General features: G+C 39.8%; 1 protein-coding gene across 3 annotated transcripts in view; it reads right to left on the reverse strand.

The window, feature by feature from the left end:
* The window catches only part of RFTN1 (raftlin, lipid raft linker 1), a 96,428-nt gene that overhangs the window by 66,034 nt on the left and 8,343 nt on the right, over positions 1–22,051 (reverse strand). For 2 of the 3 annotated variants that reach the window (XM_054274219.1, XM_054274217.1), the window contains exon 2: positions 19,323–19,478. In XM_054274219.1, coding sequence (XP_054130194.1) covers positions 19,323–19,467 — 145 coding nt within the window. In that variant the 5' untranslated portion in view covers positions 19,468–19,478. Of the gene's footprint in view, positions 1–19,322; positions 19,479–21,276; positions 21,298–22,051 lie in introns of those variants that run through there. The other variant, XM_054274218.1, reaches the window with a different exon arrangement.

The raw sequence follows: 22,051 nt of genomic DNA on the forward strand, positions 1-22,051 counted from the left end.
ATGCTGCACATGCTGATTCTTTAAGGAGGTCAAAAGCAGGAAGGTACATATACCCATCTATGAATTTCCATCCAAACCAACTGAGAACAACCTTGAGATTACTGTTTTCAGTTTTAACCAAGCAGAGATTGTAGAGAAGTAGTTTGCATTCATTACATGGGATTTCTTTCCATACTCACAAGGTAGTTATAAACCACAAATCTGACTGAAGCCTAGTTTCCAAACTGAAAAATGACAAGAGGATTTCAAACCTTTGAGGAAAAGGGAGGAGAAGTAAGTCAACTAAGCAGTAATTGTGGCTGAATACACTTGCTATGATCTCATGCACGTTTTTCACAACACACTGATAACTGTGATTAAAATCAATGACTTGGCACACCAAAGTATGACCATCAAGGTTTTCTTTTTTTTTCCCCAAAAAACAAGGTAATTGCTTCATACAATAAATATATGCCAGGAGAAAAAGCTGGAATCTAGAGAGAACATTTTAAAAATTTGAATTTTATAAATTCAGTCTTCCACAGGAAGATTTATCTTTATCAACATATCCAATAACCTCAGGAAGAAAGGTTAGGATCTATCAAGATAGCTCTTATTCCCCAAGCCAACCCCTGCAACTGAGAACTGATAGTCTCCAGGGAAACCAAAATCCTCTTGGCAGGTCATGCCTGTATGTATTTTATACATAACACTTTGCATTATATATACAGAAAAGGACAGACAGCTTTAGAAATGCTTGAAGGCTTTATTCAAATATTACCTGCTGCTTTCTGTTTCTTGTCATTTTACATCGCCAGTGCTTCACATTGCGTCACATGCATTCTCCCCTTCTGTTCCAAGAGATGGTTTAGACTTTCTTATAAAATCTTATTTAGAATGATACTGTGTGCCAAGTTGGCTTGGTTTTTTTAAAATCTAGAAAGGGATTTTTCCTAATCCTGTCTCTTAAATTCATATATTACCTTGTTTCAGATGTTCTCATTTCTTGACTGTATCAATGATATTCCTCTTCTTCAAAAGGCAGCCAAAGATACAAAGCACTTAATATTTTAAATTAGATTAAGTATCATAGTGACTTTCATCTTTCTATCTTTTTCCTAGCTTGAAATATTATATATTTTAGATAAAGAGAAGATACTTCCAAATGATACATGTTTTTCATTTGGAAGATAAAATATAGTGTAACTTCTCACTATTCCTTTGGTCTCTATTAAATCAAAATCCCCTATTTAGAAAATGCTGTAATTTTTCACAGATGTCTGTTAAATTGTTTTCAGCTTTACTGGCAAAACTAAATAAATATTAAAGCAGCCAGAAATGTAACACAGGTTGTATAACCAGACAAGCAGTGTTAGTTGTGTTACTTGAAGATATACTCTCAATTAGATTTTGGCCCCAGGTTTAGTCATTTTTGAAAAGAAAGTTGGGTAAGAGGATGCTACATGATTAAATAAGTATTAATTCAGTATAAACAGGAGATATTCAGGGGCAGGTAAATTAATTTCAGAGGAAAGAGCTTATAATGCATTTGGATTTTTAAAAAACACATTATCTATCCCGCAGTAATTTTAAGATGAACACTTCTGTGGACACAAGACTCAGAACACAACAGCCTGTTAGATTATAAACAGAGTCAAAACTGAGCTATTTAACTCCATGAAAATTTCCAGGAAAACACCAAATTTTAAAAAGGAATACAAGCAAATTAGATCTGGCTTACTTTCCAATTGCTAGGCCTGCTTGGGGAACTGCAATGAAAAAACAAATGGAAAATATCAATGAAAAACCAAATGGAAAATATTCTACAGTATTTACTATTCCTCTCAGCTCTCCTGCCCCACACTTTATTTTTTTGAGTATTGATAATGAGAATATATTCACATCACTGTTAATTGTAAGAATACCTTTGTCAGGGTATCTGAAGAGTCTGTGTCTACAAAAGCAAGGTCAATATTTTACTGCCCCAGCAGACCTCATGTCACCCTCATGAGACTTGCCCTCAGTGCCACTGGTGAGCTCTACTTGGACATCTCAGCTACCCCTGAGCCCTCCAGCTGGAACTGAAGCTCTTCTGGTATTTGCAGCAAAATTTGCAGGTCCGAATCCTTGTTATTCAAAGTCATCACAGGAAACCCATGACAGACTTAACAGGCAAAGGTTTCCATGGGAAATACAAAAATACAGGGTAGCAATAATCCCTATCAAGCAAATTCCCAATGGTTCCTGATTAATTTGGCATGTGGAAGAGTGTGACCAGATAAACTAATTCCAGAATATATAAAATTAGAACCACCAAATGGATCGGCTATTTTGCAACGAATTAGGCAAGTGTTAAATGAGGTGAGAGGTTCCAAAGAGGACCTACCTTCCTGTCCATACGTTTTGGATTTGCTGACTCTGTTAGTACACAAGGGTGATCAAAAATCTGATTAAGATCAGCACAAGATAAAATATTTCTCCCTGACTTTTTGCTACCTGTGCTATTATACAAATTCCTACTCAAGTTTTTCTCCATTAGCTAATGGAGAGTGATTCCCACTAATGAAGCTTTTGTTCTTCAACCTTGCTGCCACAGCCTCAAATGTTCCTTTGGTTTTTGTTTTTTTTCTTCCCACCTCTTGGATTCCTCAAACTGATGAGAAACACCAATTATGTGGCTACACTGGAGCAGTGCACAAGCTCACTGGCCAGTGAGCTGTCAGTGCACATCTTGGTTCTCCTTGCCTTTCCCTGATTATTAATAGAGGTCTCAGTCTTCTGCCCAACTGCCAGTTTCCACAGCTCTAGGAGCAGCCTAAATTTCTCACAAATTGCTTTGAAATTGTGTGGTTATAATTATTTGGAGGAATGAGACAGACAGACTGTGAGCCTTTTTTAACTCTCGTTTCCCTAGGAAACCGGTTCAGAAACAAAACAGAAAATCCATCACACTACCACCTACAAACCCTCTGAAAAAAAAATTCCTTCAAAAATAAAGACCTCGAAAGAAAATCCTGCAAAAGGTATTATGGGATATTACCTTCTGTAACACCTCTAACAGTGTATTTAACAGTGATGAGGCTTTCACAGAATATTGAAAACTACTAGCAAGCAATAGTTCACCACTGGCACCTAAAAGCAGTATGTCACTGCCAAACACACCACATCACTTCAACTTGGCAAGAATGCTTGATAGAAAGCCAAAGAGTAGTGGAAAAGGCTGTTAGAAGTTAACAAAGCACTTCCCAAAAGTGCTGTTTTGTTTTTTTAGGCAAGTCTGCTAGAGCATGGGTGATGGATTTACTAAAGAAAAAAGCTTTTCTTGGCAAAAAAAATCCTGCTTTTTTCGCTTAGAGCAAATTTTCCTGTCACTCTGCAGAATTTGAACTCCTACTCCCTCGTTTCAGAAAAATGTGGCCAGTTTCTGTTTTCAAGTGAAGAATTCCCACACAGTGATACTGATAGCATGGAAATCCATTGCTTAATACGGGTCATGGGAAAATGGCCACAAATTCAAGCATCATTACAATGGAACAGCCATAGCAAATTATATTTTTTTCAGTTTATTTTTTTAAGTTTGCAATAAAATGGTTGTTGTTGCAATTTTGTTTGCAAATAGTAGCAGAATATTTCTCCAAAAGTTTATGAGAAGGCATTGTTTTACCCTTATTTCTCAGAGTTGTTCTGTCAGAAAAAGTGCTGCAACTACAACATTTATTGGAAATTAAAAGGAAAGATGCAGAGAAACCTTATCTTCAAAGCTGCTAAGGAACAAATTAATGAAGTAAATATAATGTAATATCAAAGTAGTAAGTATATGCAATAAAGATGTAACAGATGTCCTGTCCAACAGGGACAGAATACTTTCATGGTATGAAGGTGGTAATTAAAAAGCATTACACAGTCTTAAGATCTAAGACTTCCCTTACCCCTTGGATAGGATCTCTTTTGGGTTAGTAACATCAAAAATTAGTTTCTTAACTGCACATTCTTACTGATTAAATAATAGAATACAGAGGCAAATGAGCAGGTCACTTTCACTATTCTATTTACAAGGAATAGAAAATAACCTTTACAGGTGGCACAGTGCGGTGTGACAACGCATATTCACAGTTTCCATACAACAGAACTGCAGGCTGTTATTCCTGTCAGCTCCTCCTTGCACACACCATACTTCAGAAGCAAACGTGGGGAAAAGTGTAAAGCACACTGCCTCTGTGCCCTGGCTAATATTGTCTTCCTGCTGCTCCTGATAAAGCAACCCAAAGAGAGGTCACAGGCAGCTGCACGTGGCTCTAACTTCTAATCATATGACAGCCCACGTCAAAGTCGCTTTCACTTCTCCCCAGTCCTAAGTGGATTCTGCAAAACAGAATTTCTAACTTCTCTTATGTCAAAAAAGGTCAGACCTGCTATTGACTAATAATGAAATATCAGTGATAAAGTAGTCTGAGCTTCCACCAATGTTTCTGGAAGGGTACTCTGAAAGTATCTGTTGATGAGAAGATCAATTTTTCACAAAAATTTACTATAATAAAAAAAAACAAACCAAACAAACAACAATGACAACAAGTAGTGCAAGAGTGCAGCTTAACAACGAAGTGTTACAATTAAAACATGTTGTATTCATTGAACATGTGGTGAAGAACAATGAAAATAATCCCACAAAATATGTCCAATTTTATCTATTTGATTACTTGAAAGGCTTCATCAAGGCATTCAACCCAGCTGGAAAAACAGGGTAGATGGACTGCAAAGAAAGACAGATGCTGCATCTGAGCTGAGCATTCCTAAGTAAATAAACAACAAAAACAAAACAAAACAAAAAAAAGGCAATTCTGACACAGTTCCAAACTTTATGAAACAATAACTTAACAAAAGACCATTTATTCTGTCACTCTCTTTTTGTTCTTTTGTTTTGTGATTTGAGACAGAAGTAGATGCTAATTTTTTTTTTTGCTTACTAGTAATCTGTACAATAACTGCTTGTGAATTAACCCATGCAATTTTGGACTATTTGTCAATTCTTTTACCAGTTGTTATTAAGAAATTCAGGAAACAATTGTTCAAATAGAAGAACACCACAAAGGGCTTCGCAAATGAGGAACTACAGCAGTAGACTGCTGTTTATTTATACTTCACTAGTAACCATGTCCTGGCTTATCTCTTACTTTCTCAAAAATTCCACCTGTTTATTTGTAAACCTCATACCTCATTCTCTTTCAGATTTAGGGCCTTTTATCAATTCATTTGGAAATGCGTGGCACCTTTAGACTTCTCACATCCTTGATGTCTTTAATTTTTTATGTGCCACATCGTACGCAAAAGTCTCTGTATTCTCAGACTGAGATGAACTCTTTCAACTGATGACTGTTTAACAGAGACAGATAATATTTTTGCAGTTCTTAACTCACCTGATGACTGTCAAGCTTGTCTTTCGTGGGCTGATCAAGAGCTGCAGCTCACAGCAAAGGCTTAATGAGATTCTCTTTCCCTTGAAAGGACTGTTTCTTTCAAGAAGAATCAGTAGCTAATCACTGCAAGTCTCAAGTTGAGAGGATGATTATTTGGGGGGAGACAGAAGCTGCGAGTTCTGCACAGTTCAACTAAAGAAGCTTCATTTATATGAAATGAGCAGGTTTTGCAAAAACCAGTTGGCTGGGAAGCCTTAAGCTTGCAGTTCCTGTGCAAGACCTTATCACAGTCCATGGGTTACCACGTTTCAGGAAGAGCCACACCACTTCACTACAGCAGCTGCTGAGCAAGCATCAGACTCAGCCAAAACTTCTCACATGCCACCTCATATCTTGGAAACTCCCCTGCTTCTCCTAAGATTATCACACAGTATAGTGTGTCACAAATATCAAGTCATTTGCAAAACCATTACTGTACACAAACCAAGAGTATGCTGGGTGTGCAAGTTGTTTTACAGAAAGCAGGCTGCAATTTCATGTAGTAATTGTGTCACTTCTCAGTCCAGGAAATTACACACTTGTATGACTGCAGTATGATAAAACCAAGTCACTGAGACTGTTTAAAACATGGGACAAAAATATGCAACATGTGCCAAGGTTTTGCCAAGATATCTGAACAAGTGCCAAAGGAGCTAGCTGGGGAACTGGAAGCAAGACTAGCACAGAGTTTGGCAAATGCTAATAAGTTCTTGTCCTCTACAGAAGCAATGAACATATTTTCAGGCTGCCTCATCGCTTAAAGAGAAGGCCACAATCTGGAGGCCTGGATCAATCTTTATCAGCTTTGTAATATGTTATGGCTGCAAGACAGTAATGATCAAATGGTATTTCACCAAGTGACTACACTGAAGAGTTCTGACACTGCTGCAAAAACTAGCCATGAACCAGCAGGCATCCCGAATACAGCACTGAACTGACACCTATGGCAAAAAGGTGTTTTATACCAGGCCCAGTGTGAGATGTTTGCTTGGCAGTATATTTACATCTTCTACAGACTTACTAGGCTGTCACCAGTGCACACACACACAGGCACTGGAAAACAAAACAGTACAAAAGGCCTGAAGCAGATAAAGCACCTTCACAGGCATCGGATCAATGCCTCTCTATACACCAAGTCAAGGTAAAGAAAATGCAGGTGAGGCTTTCGCACACAAAACCCATGCAACTGCTGTGAGAACACTAACCTGAAGAACAGTTAAGATTGAGACAATAATTAAGGTTTGCAAACTACATTATTTTGCTGAGTACAATATTCACAACCTTAATTAAAACTGCAGTCACAATTATGCTTGTTGCTAAAGCAACAATTCTACGTATTTACAGAACAGGGCAAAGAAAGTGAGAAATTTTGCAGTTTCCATGATAGATTAAAACTACGTAAATGTTCTCAGGTTATTCTCTAAACAAAATTTAAATTGACTGTTGATTTTTTCTAGAAATGACAGCATTTTAAGGTTTAAAGTAAGCTTTCCCCTGTTCAATAATGAAATAAGTCTAACACACTCAGAGGACGTTTTTCCTGTCACTGAAATTCAAAAGAAGGAAAAAAATAAAAAAGAAGTTGTCATGAAAGACCCAAAGGGATCTGAATCCAGAAATGTAAGTTGTCTTCTTCAGTAAAAGACCATGTGCCTGCCCATGCATGATAGGATGGGTTTTATTTAAGCAGAACTTGATAGCAAATCTTGTCAGAGTGACAGCCGCAGTCCCTGCCGGGCTTCATTGATACAACACAACAAAAAGGCATCCCTCTGGCACTGGAAAGCTCCCAGAATACTGAAAGCTCATGCAAGGCCATGTCTTCTCTTCCTGCTCAACATGTCAAACGCTATCTGTCCTCCTCCATTTCTACAGTCACTCACGACCCCTCAAATTCTTTTCGTTTGTGTTCAACTACTCCTCTCCCTTGATATTCTTTCCCTATTTCATCTGCTCTATTTTCTCCTCATGCCCACTCCTTTCTGAAGACCTTTTCTCCTCTCTCCACCATGCATGAGTGCTCATATCAAGGGAGCAGGGCATAGTAAGTGCCAAGCTAACACCTCCCTCTTAGGCTTCCAGACACAGTGAGGTGCTGCTGTGAAATCCCTTCCCTGTCCAAACACAGGAGAACAGAGCAATGGCATTACACACAATGTTTGGGGGGATCTCCATGTCCACGACCCACAACTGGTCCAGCCCAGGGTGGCTCTACCTCTTTGGAACACAGAGGTGGTAGAAGCCTCAGGGCAGTGCCCTTTCCTACTGCACTCATGAAAAGCCAACTGGTCCCATACCCCCTTAGGGGAACAGCAGCACCAACGTGGTCCTGCTCCTGGAACTCTTCTCAGCTCTGTGTGTGATCTGCTGCAGAGATAGCCAGAGCATGGAGGCCTCATTTTGTACCAGGGAGGTGCTATTCAGTGGAAGGATGTTGGAAGATTTGCTTTATTCCCCATTTCAACAATTCAATGCTATTGAATTGTTGCTATTCAGTGGAAGGATGTTGGAAGACTTGCTTTTATTCTCCCCATTTCAACACGCAGCCAACAGACAGGGTGCATATCTCTCATGTTCTCTCCATGACTGGAGGTGCATGCTAGGCACCAAAGCTGAGTTAAATTTTGTTCCAGTTAATTCTCTGGTCATGCTGGTCCCTGGGGGCATGTTTCTGGTGCAGGCCATATCAGCAGCCCATCATCCTTTTTCCTTGCCTTTGTCCCTGCTCCTGGAGTTCCAGATCCCACTTTCCCTCCATGTTTTTCTTACCACTTTACTTGTAACTTTGGGCCATGTTCATCTTGTGTGACAATAAAGTTAGCCAATATGTTACTTGAACCCTTTCTCTGCCCCACTGCTGTTTAGCTGCAGCTGTGCCTTCCACTCCACTTCTTCAGTGGAGAATCCTGAAGTGTCTGTATTGTCTGGGGCACAGCAGCAGGAATGCTATGGCACAGAGCCTGGGCTAGGGATGTTATAGCTCATCACAAGGCTGACAGATATCTTGACTGCTGGGTTGTTTGTTTTTTTTTTGGTGGGGTTTTTTGGTTTGTTTTTTTTTTTTTTTGGATTTTTTTGTGGGAAAGAGTGTGGAGGCAGTTTCTAGGATTGAAGGATTCTGGCTGTGAAGACCCTTTGGAGCTTCATACGAGCTGACATGTCAGCTGAGTGTTGACAGCCTATCAAGCAGCTGACAGGGCACGGTCCTCTGAACGGGATGCTTCAGCCAAAAGCCTAGGAAGAGGACTGGCAGGCCATTTCCTCTGTAAGCTGAAAGAAAAGCAGGGAAGGAACAGATGCTTCCCAGGGAGAAATACATGTTTGCTTGTTGAGAATAGGGGGGAGATGATCTCCATAATGCAGGACTTGATCAGAATGTACTATTCCCCTTCCTTCTCCTTTATCTCCTCTCTACAAGCTAGGGGAGCAGAAGGATAGACTTTCTCACCATTACTTTTGTCAGTTCTCCCTCCTTTATCACTTCTCATAAGAGAAGGGCACAAGTTTCACTCTTACCCCTCCCTTTTCCCACATGGTGTGCTGCTGCTGCTACTTCTCAGCCATGTTTTTCCTCAGCATAAACTCAGTCCCAAGCCTGTAATGATTCCTGAGGGCCACTGAATCAGCAGCCAGAGGCATCTGCCAACAAGGAGAAAAAGTCAAAACAGGCATTCAAAGTCAGGGAAGAGACAAAGTAACTATGCCCATATAAAAGAGATAAACAGCTAAATGCCACCAGGAAAAGACTGGATTCTCCTCTCTTCTAGACACTGAGCTCTGCTGAGCCTCTCTGCAAGAGCAGTGTTTGGAACAGTGTTTGCAGGATGACACTGCAAAGCTGTGCTCCCTCCCCAAACTGCCTAACCACTGACCAACAGGTACTGCAATCATGGGACAACACAGGGCAACAGCCACCTGTGAACACAGGTTTGGACTCTCAGAATTTCATCCAACGATGGCAAAGTCACAGCAGTAGCTTGCACAACAACAAATTCTGACCTACCACACCATCCTCAGTGCCGAGAGGCAAGCACTAACCCTACCAGTCCAACTTTGTGTCCCACACCCGTGGTACCTTCCCCAGTGGGTGTAGGGCAGAGCACACAGAAGAGCAAAAACTTTTCAGGTTAAAACACTGTCCGTGTCTTCATCCTCAGACAACACTAGGGAGGAAGCAGGAGGCAGTCAGCCCATCTGGAGTGCGCTCACAGACTAGCTGCCACAGTTGCCAGTGGCAAAAAGAAGTCAAGGGAAGTCATCAAGCAGTAGCTGCACTGGTAGCATGTATGAAAATGCATTAACAGAAAACAAACCCAGAACAGATGTAGAACAGAAATCAGACATGCTTCTGAATGTGAAATCGCTTTACAAGTGTCACTTGGGCAGAGCAATGACAAGTACAGTCATAAGCGTGAGACGGATGCTGGGACAAACCAGCATGTCCTGGAGTAGCCCCCAGAAGGGCTCAAAGCCAGACAGGAGCATTTTGCAGATACCTTTCCTGCAGGCTGCTCTGAAACACACGCACTGGGACGTCCAGCGTACAGCAGAACACATGACTTGTCCAAAGTAAAACCCTCCAACACATTTAATGGGGAGTGTAAACTCCCCAGAAGCAACTGCCCCAAGCTGGCTGTCTGCTCCTCTTGCCCTACACTGCTGGCTTCACACAATGCACAGCCTGACACCAGCCTGTCCTCAGCCATGTGGACCCTTGGACCCACCAAGACACTGTTATAGGCTGTGTGAAACAGCTGAATGCTGACACCATTTCCATCAGAACAGAGACTTTTTCTTCTTCACATTGGAACTTGAGGAATATAAATGCAAACATTTAAAAAAATCCTGCACAATCAATGTACATGTTTGGTGCTTTCACCATCTCAAGGTCAAGAGCAGTTGACACTCAAAGTTCCTTTTATCTCAAAGGGGCTATACTCCACTCAGGATGAACCAATTCTAAACTTTAGTTTGTAGGAGATCTTAGCCAAACAACAATTTATTTTGTAAATATGTTAAGAAGTCCATTACAGTACTGCAAAAATTTTGTATATTATCTTTTATCTGGATAATGTCAACGAATTTGTAGCAACAAGTTCTAAAAAGACTCAGCAGATTACCACAGTGATGACTCTTAATCACTTCTCTCTCATAATAAAACCATGAGACTTTTACTATTTGAAGTTACTGTGTGATCTCCTGCTCAAGTTAAACACAGGGCAAGTTTTGATTCTGAGAAGACAGAAAATAAACCTGTGGCTTTAATAATTTCACCATTCCATGAGAAATGCCTGTCTGCCAGCCTTGCAGACTGCCAAATCTGGCTCCTTGGCTCTTGAACAGCATCAGGAGGATGAAAACCACATGAAGACTCGAAAAATGTGCAAAGCCAGAGGCCAAAGAAAAGACACAGCCACTCAGAAAGATCACGTGCAGTTCCTGAGTTGCTGCGAGAAAGAAAAGGTTTCTTAGAAGTTGAGAAGTCTTTTTAGACAGTATCTGTACTTTTCCATGATGTGAGTGAATTACAGCACTCATGTAAACGTGATGATGAAATGTACCTCTTGGAAGAGCTCACTAACTACACTAAGAAGAACCCTGAGCTCAGAGCAGATAAAATGAATGACTGAATGGTAAGAATGGAGTATTATAGAATCCAATCTTCATTCTAAGAATGGGTGCAGACTACAAAATTAGTAGCCACATGACTATTGTGACACACATTTTTTGACAAAGTGAAACATGTATAAATAGAACATCCTGCAGATGTTCCTTTCCTCCCTAGTCCATTTCTGGTTTGCACACACCCATTGTCTAAATACACAAGCAGAGTCCACACAGAAAGCGTGGCTATGACATCACTAGGTGTACTTGGGATTCCATAAAAGCATCGAAACCAAAACTGTTTCCAAGCACAAGCTGAAAACAGAGTTCCAAAACACATCATACTTACATTCTTTAACATATTTGAGATGTTCTAACATACATACCATATTCTGTCTAAGGTTTCATCTAGTCTATAATGTATTATTCCAACACAAAATAGCGATGTCACAGTACAGCTGGATCTTGAGGGGACAAGAAATGCCAGCAAACTTTATGCTTTTTCATTTTTGAAATTATGTGAATGGTACAGCTTTTCTGCCGGTATGTGGCTGTTAACCTTTGGGCTAGAATAGTTAATTCATACCATTGACCAGCTTCTTGCTTTGAAGGCCATGTTTTATTCCCAGTTCTGTCACAGTCATCACAGGACTTCAGCTAAAGCTCTTTGCACTTTCTGTTCTGGTATAATTAAGTGCAGAAATAAAGCAAAACTTAAGTGATTGAAGACTCATATCCCCAGGAATTACTCCTCTCAATGATATATGTGTGTCTGTGTACTGCACACCTCACTGATATACTGATACAGAACATATATATATATATATATATATATATATATATATACACATAGAAGAAAAAGTGAGTGCATGCAGTCTATCACAACAAGGATCTAGATACAACCAATAATTATGGAAAGCAGAGCTTCCACTTAGAAACTAAAATACATCTCACAGTTGTGCATCCTTATTTAAAAAACAGTAAAGTTCAAATCTAATGACTCTTTCCAGCAATTACATTTATGATGTAATTTATGGCATTTATTAAACTCCCAACATATGGAATGCTCCTTTTATGTCAAATTGCAAATTTCCCGAGACACACAAGTGAGTTTTATAAACTGCTACAGCAGGAACATTTCATTTTGCTGTGACTTAAAAGTGGCAAGTCCTGAAGGGTTACTGGAAATTATCTCAGTTGGCTGGAGCAAGCCAAAGCTGTGGATTTGATCCCTGCATGGGCCATTTATTTAAAGAGTTGGACTCAATGATCCTTGGGGGTCCCCTCCAACTCAGAATATTCTGTGATTCTGTATTGCCACAGACTGGAATTCACTTGAAACAGAAAACCAAGCCAAAAAAAAAATCATTTCTTCATATTTGCATTAACAGAAAGGACAGAAGCTCCGATCCAGCAAAACCCTTATGCTGGTTCTTTAGATCACACACATATAACCAAACTAAATTGAATGAGATATGCACATGGACAAAGCTTTAAGAAAGGGGAAGCATTAGCAGAATCTGGGCTACAAAGCAATAATCCATTGGCTCTCCTGCTCATCATCTTTCTGCTCTGAACCTGCTAGACATTAATCTGCTCTGAAGGATTGTTTTAGTCAGTCATAGGCGATCTATACACAGTCTGGTTCAAGTTATCACGTCTCATAAATAACCTAACAATGTTTTGCCGTGCTAATTTTATTTCATCACTCCTGAGGACTAAATGGTGGTAACAGACCTGGTCAACTTGAAATACAAAACTCAAAAGCTAATTTAATTTATGTTCTTCTGCTTACAGAAATGAAAACAAAATTAAATAACTTTGCCAATGGGGAAATATTTGCTTTTACTAGTCTTAAATCAAATCACACCTGCAAATGCAGAGTTGCAGGTTTTGTTCTTTTTTCAGTCACACAGCCACTTGCTTGGAGTTTTTTATGTTTGGGTTTTAGGTTTTTTTTCCCAGGTGAATGGTGAAGTGAAACAGAAAGTAGAAGTCGGGCACAAATACCTGCTTAATGTAAAAATTACTGATGGGAAGAGAAGGTAAGCATTGAAATCAACATGTACTATGTTCTACAACAAAAAGAACTTCCTCACCAAAAATGCATACACTTTTTACAGGAAAAATGCTTCTCTGTCCTCTACTTGCACAATTTCCAGTGCATGACACTTCAAATTCTGAATCAGACTTCTTTCCTTCTCCAAGGAGAAAACTGAGGGGGCTTCTATTAATTTAAGCCAAAACTGAAATTTGATCTCAAATAAAAGACTTCAGTATGGATATACTCTTAACTATTGATTCTAATATAATGATGCCTCCTATAAAGGTCCACTAGCACATTATTTGTGTCTTGTATTAGGAAAAAAATCAATAAAAATCATAAGCCCAGCCATAGCAGTTTTAATAATATGACAGAAAGTGGTTTTTAAGCAGTATAACTGTCTCCAAAACATGATGGTAAAGTATCCATATGCTTGTCAGAACTTGAAAGATATATACACTTTCAAATTTTATATATATATATATATATATATATACATACATACATACATATAAAGATATATATGTATATATATATATATAGATATAGATATATATATACACAGACACCCTAAAATGCCTCAAATTAGAAGGTTTCATGTATGTAGCAAATTTATTAAACTAGGAGTACTGTCCTGGTAAAAATACATGTCCTTAGACTACAACGCTTACAAGATTCAAGCAAAAAAGATGGTGGGAATGTTAGAATGCAATTAATAACATTACTTTTAAATAATTTGCTTCATGTTGTTCTCTGGGGGTATTTTAGTTTTTGGTTTTTTTTTTTTTTTTTACTAAAGAGACAAATTCTTGACAATCAGGATAAAAACCATATGTTCACGTATTCACATCATAACTTAAAAACTTCTTTGGGACATGTGAAGTATTGGTATTTTTCATTCCATCAAAACATCTGGATTTTAGTGGTTTTACAGCACAAATAGCTTGTTCAGAGTATAGCCTTTCCCCATTTAAAAAAAAATTTATACCCCATTCCATTCTCATCACATGGCTAGCATATGCTTCATGCCAACTTTATTCAAGGCCAAACCTATCGTAACTCATCAGGCCAATGAAATACTACAGGAATGTAAAGCAAAACAGAAAAAAATTCAATCAAGTCAGTCAAAAAAATCCCCCTAAACATCAAAAAATTCCACACGATTCTGAGAAGTGAAGAGTGAAATTACTATCAGATTCCTGTTTTTTCTCAGGTCATCATAACCAAAGAGGTGAAAGAGAAGAAACAGAGGATGAATAAGTTAGCTTAGTTTCTGTATGATCTGTCTAAGCAAGGACAGTTTTCCAAAATAAGTAGATCAGATAAGAGCAAGGAAGGAATGCAGATTATTGAAATATTTCTCTTTCCAACAAAATACCAAAACAAAACAAACCAGCTTACCCCATAGAGGCACTGTTGAAAACATGGTTGCTTAAGACTATTCCATCTGCCAGCACATATACCCTTGAGATTTGCTCACCAATTGCCTCTATTTCCAATAAAACTTGGAGATAGCAGAGACATAAGATGACCATTCTTCATCCCATTTTTTTATAAGGCAAAGGACGGAAAATAGAATCTTTGACTTTTGAGCAGGTGATACAATCTTTTGTTGTTTCAGGTTTTTTATAGTAAAGGCCTGAAGTATTATAGAGTAGACCCTAATTTGTCTCTTCCAGCTTTGTGGCAAAAGGTTGCTGCAACTCTTTTATATTCCTCAGGTTTTTTATTGTTATAAAATTCAGTCATTGCAACTAAACACTAGTATTGTCTCTAGGGCAGTGAGAAGACGACTTCCTCTGCACTTCTGACATTTTGCTGAACCAGCAATGAACCACCCAATTCACAAATATAGGAATGTCTTCTTCACAAGTAAAAATGTGTGATGATTTTATCAATTTAATTTAGGTGAAAACAGATGTGGTTTCACCTGAGGGAGAAAAGCAGCCCATAAGCTTTGGACAGTACAGATGACTAAGGAATAGAACACAGAATGACACTGTCAAGGGACAACATGGAAGACAGACAAGGATTTCTTGCAAGAGGCCACCTTAACAGAAACAAGATCAGGCTCATAAGCAGATTTATAACAAGCATGCCCACCTCAAGCCTGAAATGTCTTAGCAAAGTACCCCTTACTCTTCAAGTGCCAGTCTATACTAGATAACCCTTTGCTGATAGCAATTTACATGCTTTTTTCAAAAAGTAAAGGACAGTGGCAAATCCAACCGCTTTAATTCTGGAGAACCATGCAGATTATCAGGGTTGTGGCACACAATGGAAACTGATGGGTTTTTCATAGCTTGCTTTCCTTGAAAGCTTGGATAGTCTTTCCATAGACACTTTCAAGTAAATCAGTTTCTAACACTGGGCAACATAAAAATGAAGCTTACACCTGCAACGTTAAATCTGTCTTTTGCATCTATGCATTATTTACCCAGCACTCAAGTAAGTAATCAAACATTGTTTTCCACTGGACATACATCTGCATCAGATCCAAGCAAGGCAAAAGTTCAGAAAATAATAAAAAAATTTAATAAAGGAGCATATATTCTTACATTCTTTTAGCTGTGCATGTCAGAAGATAAACAGTAACCAAAGACAGCCAGCAAGCAAAGTTAAGTTTCTAGCTAACTTCCAGAAAAATGATTGTCAGGACAGTTTTATCCCTGCTTCAAGAGAGTGATGCTAAGGGAATGGGTGTTGCCAACAGGTCAAGGGAGGTGATGCTGCCTCTGCTCAGCCCTGGGGAGGCCACATCTGCAGTGCTGCATCCAGTTCTGGGCTCCTCAGTACAAGACAGACATGGAGTGTCTGAAGCAGGTCCAGCAGACAGCTACAAAGTTGGTCAAGGGTCTGAGGAATCTTTCTTACAACAAAAGGCTGAGGGAGCTGGGCCTGTTCAGCCTCAAGAAGAGGCAGCTGAGAGGGGAGCTCATTAATATGCATAAATATCTAAAGGGTGGGTGTGAAGAGAATGGAGCCAGGCTCTTCTTTGTGATGCCAACAACTAGGACAAGAGGCAATGGACAGAAGCTGCCACAACAGGAAGTTCCACCTGAATATGAGGAAGAACTTCCTTACTGTGCAAGTGACCACACACTGGAATGGATTGCTCAGAGAGGTTGTGGAGTCTCCCTCACTGCAGATTTTCAAAAACCATCTGGACTCAATCATGTGCCGTGTGCTTTGGGCTGACCCTGCTTGAGCAGGGAGGTTGGACCAGATGACCCATTGTTGTCCCTTCCAAGCTCACTCAGTGATTCTCTGAGTTCATAAGAGTGTGAGCTGATTTAAAGAAGGTTCTGTTTCCCTTCTTGACAATATGCTCCCTTCATTTCAACCAACTCCAGCATTCTTCAGACCCTTCCACAAGACACCGATACAGCAGAGGATAACCAAACAAAATAACCACATAACCTGCCAGATACACGAGTTAAATCAATTCACAGAGCTGATGGGAGGCAAGAGAGAGGGGAGCAGGATTTCCCCACATACAGCTGCAAAAACTTACAAAAAAACTCCAAAAAAAACCAGCCAGTCAAAGAGGACTTTAAACATAAGCCACATTCTGGAACTGATCTCTCATTATCTGGGTATCAAAGTTGCAAATACATGCAGTTCTAAACTGCAAATATGACCCGTATCCACCTTTATGTCACAAGTCAACAAGAGCTGCTTTTGGAACACAGGAAGAAATGCTAAGAACTTGGAAAACTTCTGGCAGTAACCTGTGAATTAGCTCCCACCTGCAACATGCAGATCATCACCTCCTTCTCACCATTAAGATTAAAGACTTGTGAGAGATATAGTTATCAGAGCAATCATTGCAATAGAAAAGCTACAGAGAAAAATGAGTACCTGTCTGCACTACCAGGCTCACTAGCTTTGTAAACAAGGCCTAGCACAAGAATACAATAAAATACTCTGTAACCACTCATAATTTAACATGGCTTATTCTAAAAACCCAGTGAAGGAGAAAACCTGTGGAAAAAATGATGTCATGATATACACACACAGTGGAAGGGCTAAAGTAGATTCACAGAAGATAGACTTCACAATCCAAATGGTTTTTTTTACACCTCTAGGAGCATTTCATTCTTAGAAGTCTCCAAAACCACACAGATATAGGTGAAACAGTCACTGTTAACTCTGTTTATCTGCAGAGGTTATTTCTCAGCAAAAACATAAATGAACCAGTCATGATGCAAAAAGGCTGGAATGTCATAACGCCACATAGTGCAACATGAGCCTTCACACAGCCAATGACTAGAACAGGGAGGGGATTGCCAATCCTGAGAGCGCACAGTCATAAGTGGAAACTAAGGAAAAAGAGCAGGAACAACACTCTATCCCCCCACATCTGCCTATCTGCTGACATCTTCAGACACTGGAGTGATGGGATAAAACATGCCAAAGCAGAACTCAGCAGAGCTGAAGCGCTTATGCTATTTGGCAAGCCCAAGAATCTGATAGAAATGCTTCTACTAACAGTCTCCTTAAAGCCATGCCTCCTAAAATCATATTGTAACAATCTACGATGAGTAAGAAAAACATACACAAGTATGCTTTACAATGAACCTATGTATTTAATCAGACTTAGAAAGCCTGGGTTTAACTTTTTCTCTTTTTACCAGACATCCTCTGTGCCTGAAGCAAGCCACGTTGCTACCACAAGTACTGATTCTTCCTCCACAGTGTCAAAGATGAGACTTCATGAGAGAACAGGATAATGCACATGCTAAAGCTTGAGAGGCACTCAGACAGAACAGTGATGAACATTCCAGAAAAGCCCAGAGAAGTGTGTCCTCAATATTAATTCATTTTTGCTAATGACACAACTTGCAATACATCCCAGTAAAAGCTGTCAAACTATCAAAGGACATAAACAGTTCACTTTGAAATAAAAACACATAAATGTCGAAACAACTGCAATACATAAACATGAAAAAAATTCCTCTCCCATTTGCTTGGTGCTCTCAATAACAGCAGTGCATCCCAATTAGTGTATCAAAAAACGTAAGAGAACACAAATACAGAAGACAGGCACTCAAAGTCTGCAAAGACAAAATTTCTCGACTCTCACAACGGCCTGCAAGAGCACAGTCCTGTCCAATCACCTGTGCTAAACCTCCACCTTCTTCAAACCCAAGTTGGCTTGCAGCAGTTTTAAGACCCAGCCAATTCCCACTGCTCTGGGCTGACACGCTGAGCTGCACGAGGTGTCTCATCAAGTGACAACCAGCAGCTCTGTCTCACACCATGAGAGACTCGAGGCTCCAGCTTCTCCTTTGACCTGACTTGCAAAACAAGAGAAGTTGCAGCACACTGCAGGGCACAGAGGCTCTACCTGGCGTCCTGCCAGCCAGCTCTAGCAGATTTTGGTACTGTGGTGTTTTATATATAGCAAGAAGCAGGTCCCAGCCTTCTGCTCAAGCTTCAGATTCCAAATGGTGTGAGGAGCAATTGCTTGTAGAACAGCTAATTCTGAAGTGAAAGAGGGCACAGGCAATGGTGTGAGCAACACTGGCAGAGATGCCTGACGTCAATCAGCAAGGAGAAAACCAGAATATCTGTGGATTGCCACAAGAATTAAAACCAGACTACTTCAGACTGAAGAAAAAAACCAAGGTAAAAAATGCATGAGATTGAATCTTCACCCCTTTGATATTTTAGGTCTTCAGTGTCTCCCACTATCCTGTTTCCACCTACATGGGTGCACCTGTATCTATAACCACACCAGAGTTATTTATAGCAAGCTACCAAAATGAAGACACTAACTTCAGCCTCTCAAAATACCTCTCACAGAGCCCAGAGGGCACAAGGGGAGCAAGGAAAATGAGCAATAAAGTATATAACCTTGCAATAAACTATATAACCTGCATTGTTTACCATATGAAAATTGGACAAAATGCAAATGAAGGAAATAAAATGTCCACATCAGAGTAAAAATCATAAACAAAAACCAAAAAATGAAAATCAAAGAAAGCAAACCAGATAATGGGGGAAGGGTAAAAGAACCTAAAATCTGATAACCTGGAACTAGCTATAAGGCTAAAAATCAACACAAAATTCTCACTAAGATCTCGGCATGGAAGCATTATGACTGAAGAAAAGGCGTTTACTTAAAGAAATTGAAGACATTTTAAGAACTTAACTAATGTTTAAAAAACATTATGGACCAATTAACACACCTACTTTAATAGAGAAAAAAAATCTAAAGAAAAATATTATGTACTTACTATCATTTAGTGTCGTGAAGTCCAAGAATCGATATTCATAGCAAACATCTATTTTGGTTTCTACCTGGGGCCTCTTCAAAGTTGAATAGATATTACCAGGTCGTTTTTCATCATGCTTCTCTAATTTGTTCAATCCACAACCCATTTCAGCAGTTCCTGATACAAAGAGGTAGGAAAAAGGGAAAATGCATAAGCATTATTAACTTTGAGGTTTTTCCTTCTGGTTTCATGCCCCACACTAGTATTTTTAATTTTTAAATGCAAGCTGCCCACAAGTTACATAAAATTGTGTAATCAAATAAATGCTCAGATAGTGACTGAAGAATATACTACTCATATCTACCCTCAGGCATACTATTATTTTATTGGAAAATTGACAGTTTAATGTATGTATTTTGCAACTTTCAAATGTATTCAATGGTACATTCTGGAAGACACACAATCCATTATAAAAAGTAGTTGAAAATGCAAAATAACTTGCTAATATTAAGGCTGTCAACCTAGTAACAACTTCTATACATGCAGTTACTAAGAGAGCATCTAGTATTAACTTTCACACAGATCCCTGTAATATTCAAATTACTATCTAGCCTTGTAATTTAATGTAAAAAGCAAGTTCTCTCTGCAGAGAACTACCTGCATTTACAGAATAACCTCACTTCCTCCCACCTCATTTTTTTAGGAGATAATGGCACTTTACAAGCCTATCTTCAAAACAGAAGAGGCACCTGGCCACAGAACTGCATTAGATAAATCTAGTTCTCTTTAATAAGCTGCCAGCCCACAACATTTTAAAGGATTATTCCTGACAACCATTCCTGCTACACATTAAATGTTTCTCAATATCCTGCACATTATAGCTCATCTGGGTATGAAAGAATGGAAGAATTACTTGCTGAAAACATGCAGGTGATCCAAACCCTCAAATTCCTCTCAACAACACTGGTGAGGCTCAGACAAATTATTTCAACCAGCATCAAGTACAAAAATCAAAAGTGTGAAGACACGTCAGGTAGGCACCTGAGGTTTTTCAGCACAACCCATCTAACATCCTGCCACCGCCTACACAGATAAAGTCATGCTCTGAGAACAGGGAGGGAAATGCAGAATAAACCCACAGTAACAGAGAGTGGCTCCCACAGCCCCCCCTGCCCAGATGCTCAAAGGCATGGGATCCATGGAGTGCGAGCACACTGTGGGATCTCAGAACCTCAGGACTGAGGTGCAGAGTGACCGAGACCACCCTTGGGGGGCTCGGGAGTCCTGGAATGTTGCCAGAAGTGTCTGGTGGCTGGACTTTGATCCTACATGGGAGACGACACCTGTATGAGGATGGGAGGATTTCACTGGGGTGAATGGTGAAGGGATAAGTTAATTAGAGTGTAAAACACAGGGTTTAGGATTTCTGTACAGGGGGGTCTAAAGAAGTAAGATGGAGGAATTGGGGCGTGTCCTGTCCTTCTTCTTCTTCTTGGCCTCCATCTTCTGTGGTGATGGTGGCACTTTGGGATTGGTTATTACTAAAAGTGCACCGGTCAATAAGGGTAAAAGGTATTGGAAAGAATAGGTAAATATTGTATACGTAATTTTGAGTATAAAGATAAGTGACCGCCCCGGGGGCTCGCAGTGTGCACGTGGCTGGCTTGCTGTGCGGACCTCTGTCGGGCAGAGAGAAAATCTTTTAGATAAACAACCAATAAATACTGAAGTCCGAGAAAGGCCTGTAGCCTCTTCTCGTGCTTTGAAGCACGGGCTGCCCAAGGCCATCTCCGAGCCTTTCCACGCCATAAAACAGCCAAGAACCGACAGCACACTGCATGGAGCACCAGGAAGGTCAGTGCCACAGCCCCCTGCCAGCTGTGACACACAGCAGTGAGCACCTGAGAAAGCTCAGGCACACATCAGAGCTGCCTTTACCTTGACAGTTCAGTAACGTAAAGCAGAGAATGAAAACCTTGCTCAGGTTCACCATCTCCAAAGAGCTGCTCGTCAGCTTATGCCACAGCTTCATCCCCCAAGAGCTTACAAAGTCAGGCAAATATACAGCCCCAAGGTATTTGGAAACCACTTGCAGAAAATTACCTACATTTTTATTTATACTGTGGTTTAACTTTTATAAATTTTGTTCCTTCCTCATACTTCCTTGCAAAATCATTCTTATTAACAGTTCCCAAATCTCTTGCTGTATTTTGCTATGATAAATGCATTCTGCCTTTTCTGCCATTTCCTAGACAGGATCTGTGGTCCCTTCATCACCCCACTCACTCTCATTTGCATCACTGTTCTCATTTCTCTACATGAACACAGGTGGCCATATGCTCAAAATGAGATCTTAACAAGGCTGATGAAAATAACATTCATGCTTCCCTATCTCTAGTGCAAATAATACACCTACTGCACCTAAAATCATCATTCACAGCTGAATCATCACATTCACAGTTTACTGTCAACTTCCTAGCAGACAAAGAATCTGTTTCTCCTTATTTTTATCCAACATAACTACTGAGAAGTTTCCAGCTCATCTCTCATAAATTTTCTCTATTCCTTTGTGCTTCTACTGCTCAGTAATAGCCTCACCCCATTCTCCAGCACCCCTGGAAGAAAGAGCTGAAAGTTTTTCTGGGCTCAGCAATACCACCCACCTTCTTATCATGTGCAAAGTCCATAAATGCACACCTACATCTTCCTGCAAAGTCTCTAATAAATATATCAAAATAGGACTGAACAAC

The sequence above is a fragment of the Melozone crissalis genome, unplaced genomic scaffold (assembly GCF_028551555.1).
Source record: "Melozone crissalis strain CALT ecotype California unplaced genomic scaffold, PUWL_Pcris_2 ptg000016l_1, whole genome shotgun sequence".
Taxonomy (NCBI): Eukaryota; Metazoa; Chordata; class Aves; order Passeriformes; family Passerellidae; genus Melozone; species Melozone crissalis.